Source organism: Orycteropus afer, unplaced genomic scaffold (genome assembly GCF_000298275.1).
Source record: "Orycteropus afer afer isolate SDZICR_OR568_19922 unplaced genomic scaffold, OryAfe1.0 scaffold00236, whole genome shotgun sequence".
NCBI classification, from domain to species: domain Eukaryota; kingdom Metazoa; phylum Chordata; class Mammalia; order Tubulidentata; family Orycteropodidae; genus Orycteropus; species Orycteropus afer.
In genome coordinates, this window is record NW_006921823.1 from 729567 (window position 1) to 735700 (window position 6134).

General features: G+C 42.4%; 1 protein-coding gene across 1 annotated transcript in view; it reads right to left on the reverse strand.

Moving 5' to 3' along the window:
* UBE2V2 (ubiquitin conjugating enzyme E2 V2) overlaps nt 1–5419 on the reverse strand; it is a 161566-nt gene extending 156147 nt beyond the window's left edge. The window contains exons 1-2 of the mRNA XM_042782082.1: nt 5345–5419; nt 4721–4838 (exon numbers count right to left, since the gene is read on the reverse strand). Of these exons, the coding sequence (XP_042638016.1) occupies nt 4721–4838; nt 5345–5419 (193 nt within the window). The remainder of the gene's footprint in view (nt 1–4720; nt 4839–5344) is intronic.
* Nucleotides 5420–6134: the final 715 nt, after the last annotated feature.

The window sequence follows — 6134 nt, forward strand, 5'->3', positions numbered from 1 at the left end:
ATAGTAGAGCTGACAAGGAGCAAGGTTGTGGTCACTACTTGGTCACAGCCAGCTACTCAGAGGGACCAAGTAGTTGAACCTGTGGGCTCGGGACCATAGTCGCAGGGGACATCAAGCTCAATTGGCGTAACATACTATACAAAACATTGTTCCACCTTCTACTTTGATGAGTAGCGACTGGTATCTTAAAAGCTAGCAAGCTGCCATCTAGATTCAACGATGGATCTCTCTTTGTCCAGAACAAAGAAAACCAAAGATTCATGGAAACAATTAGTCTTTGCAACTGTACACCATACAATTCTCAACCTATACGACTATGAGACCAGAAGATCTAGATGGTGCCCGGCTACCGCTGTCATCCACTTCGAAGGGGATCTATGTAGGAGATCCTTCATAGAGAGGGAGAACAATGTGGAACAAAACTCAAAATCATTTGGAGAAAAAAAAAGTGGGGGAGGGACCAGGTTTGCTGGTCCGATAGAGCTTGGTGGAACCACTGAGGTTATGGCCCCTAGCTGCCCTTCAGGTCTGGAATTGAATCCACACCTGTGGTTTCCAGCCAAACAAAAGACAGGCATATGAGCTTATGCACAAGGAGACAGCTCAGGGGGCAGGAGTGCATGGAGGAATGGTCACAGGGACAAGGTAACTATTGGAAGGAAGTGGAGGGGAGCTGTTGCATTGTGGTCAATGTTATGAGACAACGTGTATGTGAACTGCTGTATGGAAAGTAATTTGCTCTGTAAATTTTCACCCAAATCACGATAGATAGATAGATAGACAGATAGATAGATGAAAGAAAGAAAAGAAAGAAAAAATATATATAGGTATTTTTTCCCTCCAAAAAGTAAGCTATCTAAAAAGCAACATGAAAGTATAGTTAATAGAGGCCATCTAAAATGCAACAATTGGTCTCTCCATGTCCAGAGCAAAGTATAATGAAGAAAATCAAAGATGAATGGAAACAATTAGTCTAAGGGACTAGTGGACCAGGTGAACCTCAGTCTACATGACCCTGAGACCAGAAAAACTAGGTGGTGCCAAGTTACCACTGTCAACCACTCAGAGAGGGGTCAAAATAGGATCTCCTGTATACAGTAGGAGAAAAATGTGGAACAAAACTAAAAATCGTAAAAAAAAAAAAAAAAAAACAGGCTCACTGGTCTGACAGAAATCGGTGAAACCCCCAAGACTATGGGCCCTAATCACCCTTCAGGCCTGGAACTGAACGCACGCCCATGTCTTCTAGCTAGACAATGGAGAGGTCTGTAAGGTGGACATTTACACCACGTAGGTACACTCCTTAGAACAACCAACCAACCATGGGAGATTAGAAGGGCAGCATTTACACAGGTGATAGCTGAAAAAGCAGGACTACAAAGGAAAGAAGGACACAGAGAAAACGTAACCACAGGAAGGAACTTAGAAGAGAGCTGTTACGTTATGGGGACTGCAATCAATGTCATGAAACAACATGTGTATGTGTTGTTGAATGGAAAATTTGCTCTGCAAACTTTTACCCAAATCACATTTAAAAAACTAAATTGGTTGCTGAAATATATACATGTATACATATGTACATACACAAATAAACCTGTAATATAGTCTATTCCCTAAAAAAAGTATACCTAATAGAAAGTATATTTCAAAAAGAGCTTCAAAACACAGTACAGACACTGAGACCAAAAGCACTAGATGGGGCCCAGCTACCACTGTCAACCACTTGGAAAGGGATCAGTATAGGAGATCCTGGATAGAGTGGAAGAAAAATGTGGAATAAAACTTGAAATCATAAAAAAGATCAGGTTCACTGGTCTGATGTAGACCGGTAAAACCCCCGAGACTATGGCCCCTCGTCATTCTTTGGGCCTGGAATTGAACTCACTCCCATGGCTTCCAGCCAAACAATGTGTTGTTATTGTTGTTGTTAGGTGCCGTTGGGTCGGACCCGACTCTCAAGAACTCCTCCTTGGGTTTCCGAGGCGGTATCGCTATGAAAAGAGATTGCCCAACCTTCCTTCCGAGGAGTGACTGGTGGGTCTGAACCACCAGCCTTCCGGTTAGCAGTCAAGCACTACGATACCAGAGCTTCTAGCCAAACAGACAGGCATAAAAGGTGAGCCTTTACACCAGGTAGGTACACCCCTTAAGGAGCTCTGGTGGTGCAGTAGATAAAGCATTAGGCTGTTAAGTGGAAGGTCAGTGGTTCAAACCTACTAGCTGCTCCACAGAAGATAGGGCAATTACTTCCATAAAGATTGATAGCCTTGGAAACCCAATGAGGGTTGCTATGAGTCAGAATGGACTTAATGGCAGTGAGTTCAGTTTGGTTTGAGGTACATTCCTTAGAACAATAAACCACGGAAGATCAGAAGGGCAGTATTTGCATACAGAGAGAGCTCACAGGGAATACATAGGAAAGGACACTGGGAAAAGGTAACCACAGGTAGGGAGTGGGAAGACAGCTGTTGTATTATGGAGACTGCAATCAATGTCATGAAACAAAATGTGTATGATCAGTTGAACGAAAATGAATTTGCTCAGTAAACTTCACCCAAATCACAATTCAAATTAAAAAAAAAAAAAAAATGTGGTACAAAACTCCAAAATGCAGTACAAAACTGTTACTGCACTTCTCCCTCTCAGTGTGCCAATACTTCAATGATCTAAAACAGAAAAAAGGGACAAATGGGACAGTAAAATATTAGCAAGTGCGAGTTGATAGCAACAGATTCAAATTGAATCTAATGGTTTAAGAATACTCAATTAACTGCCTAAAGTATCTTATCTTTTTAATTATGAGAAGGTTTCAATTTCCTAAGTCTATGAATGTTAAAAAGGAGCACTGGTGGTGCTGTGGTTAAGGCATTGGGCTACTAACCAAAGGTCAAAGATTCAAATCCACGAGCCACTCCACAGGAGAAAGACAAGTCAGTATGCTTCAGTAAAGACCTACAGCCTTGAAAATCCTATGGGGATCCCTATCAGTCAGATTCAATTCAACAACAGTGGTTTGGGTCTTGATATGAACATTAAAACTGAGACATAAATTAGAAAACAATACACAGTATTCTAATAATCTATCAGTAATTTCTTTATAATTTATGCTCAACTTTCAAAAATATCTAGAAGTGGTTAAGGAAAAGTTATTTTCTTTTGATATCACCTAATCTTTTCAAAATACTGTAATTCTCTCTCATAGATACGGCGTTAGGAAAAATTGTTTAAATATACAATCCAATCCACAAAATGGAAACCAGCAATCATATTAAAGTACATTATTTTATTATTAAATGTACAAGAATCTATAGATACTAAATATCATTCTTACATATATAGTCCTATTAACAAGCACACCTAGCATATCCTAATAGTTTGATTCAATAGCATAAAATAATTAAAACCATAGCACTAAAATGTCATTTTCTTAATAATCCTTACTTTCTTTATAATCCCTACTTTCTTAATAATCCCATCTCCCTTCCACGGAGCAGCTGGTAGATCTGAGCTGCCAACCTTCTGGTTAGCAGCCAAATGCCTTAGACTCTATGCCAGAGCTCCTTAATAGTTTGATTCAACAGCAAGTACAATAAAGTTATAACAGTAAAATGTCATTTTCTTAATAACCCTTACTTTACTAGCTACCTCTAACCCCATATATATTGAAGTATTTCATCAATGCTAGAATTACTAAACATATTATCACTTATGACACCTGCACATTACATGTCACCTTTATCACGATTTCAAAGACATCATTTTTAATTAAAATGCATGCAGAATTTATTCCAAGATATTTCTTAAAAGTCACATTCATACATTTAATGCCTTTCATTTTACTACATACTTTGTTTTCCTATTCGATCATGACATGAAACATTAAGTCACATTTCCATAATCTACTGTTTCAATAAAGATTAGAAAATTAACAGATGACAGATACTCACTTTTTTCAACTTAACATTTTCTAAATGGTCAATTTTCTAAAACCTTATTTAACACTTAATTTCAAACACTGTCCTCACAGGAAACGAAACATTGTTTTCAGGACGGGAGAGTTGACGAGCTTATCTAGGAAACTGCTTGTTAGCTTTCATCTTGGTCTGTACTTTTATCTTGTATTCATTGTAGTTTTTCACAAAAATTTTAAAAGTAACATGTATTCAGTCAACTAAAAATGATCTTTCCCTTATTAAGAGAAGCAGTCCTCTCTCATCAGCAATCCTATCCCAATCCATGTCAGTGCGAGTACAGAACCAGAAGCTCACTCAATTCAGTACGCCCCCGATCGACCCATTTCCCTACCCGAGATTGCCACCTGCCCATCTCAGGCCATCCCCCGCAACTCCCTCTGCTCAGCAGGCAGACCCGCAGCCGCAAGGACGAATGCCCGCGCCCCAGGCCCGCCAGGCGCACGGCCGACGCGCGAACACAACCCGTCGCCGCCTCCTGCCGGCCGCCCGGCCCTCCGTTCCGACACCGTTCCGTCCCGCCCCGACTCTCCAGCCCTAGGCTTTGCTCTACTGGGAGCCGTGTCTGAGAGCGTACACTGTGCTTTCTCCCACTCTGTCAGCGCCTGGCCGCCAGCAGGAGACGAGGCGGGCAAAGCCAAGACAAACGGGAAAAGCTGGCAGCTTGGCCTATGAACCGACCTGTGGAAACCGCCATCTTCTCCTGCAGCCCGACGCAGCCGCCCCTCACGCACGTCGACGTCACTTACCGTCACTTCCGGAGCGCGCTGTCGGCCCCTCCCCGGGTGCCCGGCTCTTGCGCTTGCGCTCGCGCGCTCGGACCTGAGGCAGCAGGTCGACGCTGGCGCGAGGCGACTGCGGGAAGAACTATTAGGAGAAGGATGGTTTGGGCCCGAAGGGCTGGCCCCGGGGTACTAGGAGGAGCGGGTGGACAGGTGAAAGGCTCGGCCCAGGGACGCTGGGAATGGGAGGACTGGAGGACCGAAGAAAGGCTGGGGAGAATCAGGGAAACCGAAGATGGAATGCTCAAATCGGGAGGGACTGGGAGAACTAGGGAACTCTCCCGGGCCCAGAGGAACCGGGTTATCCGGGGAGGGCGGGTTTGGGGAGGTACAGTCCCAGGAAGGACTTGGGCCGGGAGGGGGTGGACCCAGGTGGGTCAGGGGACCTGGAGAGTCCGGGAAGAGAGGGATGTGGCCTCTTCTGTGGGACTCTATAATTATTTTGAAGTAAAATGTTAAGTTCAGTAAGGATATTGGAAGGTAAAGTTGATATTAAAAGACAAGGTAGAAGTTTTCAAAAGCTCTTTCAGAAAGTATAAAAATTCATAAATAAAACGTTAAAAAATATAATTTTAAAAGCAAAACATTTACATCCTCGCTTGCACTGTGCCAGCGCAGTAATAATATTTTTACACAGATCAAGTAGTATGTATTATAGGTCCGCATAGCTGTTTCACAAATAAAAAGGGTATCAAGTTTTATTTGATACTGTTACCCCTATTTGAAACTAAACCTCAAGGCACTGAAATGAGCAATAACTGGGATGCAAATGCAGTTCTGACATTTCCATTGGTGTGTGAGCTCCTTTTGCTTCTCAGTTCCCAGCTTTGCTACTTAATTGGAAGTGACCTTCCATAGCGTTATTTTCATGTATGTTTCACTTTCTATGGTAGGCAGCCTCTAAGTTGACCATATTGGTTACCCCCCCCCCCAGTTTATTTGTGACCTTGTTATGTACAATCCCCTTCCCTTAAATTAGTTTCTAATGAATAGAGTGAGGCAGAAGTGACATTTTTAAAAGACTTCATGGTGTTTTATGGTGCTCTCTCTTGCTTGCTCTGAGGGAAACTAGTTATTGTCATATGATGGATGGACTGCCCTATTAAGAGGCACACATGTCGAAGAGCTGAGGGAAGCCTCATTTCAGCACCCTTGGAAGAACAATTGTGGCAATGAACACAGGAGTGACTTTGAAATAGATTTGCCCCAGTCCAGCCTTAGATAAGACTACAACCCTTGAGTGCAAATTTCTGAAAGACTTTAAGGCAGAGAAACCCAGCTAAGATGGAACCAGATTTGTGCTTGATGTTACCTAGGAATATGATTATAGATAGAGACTTTGAGTTTTTCACAAGTTTTGTACATTTCAAAAAATGTCCAA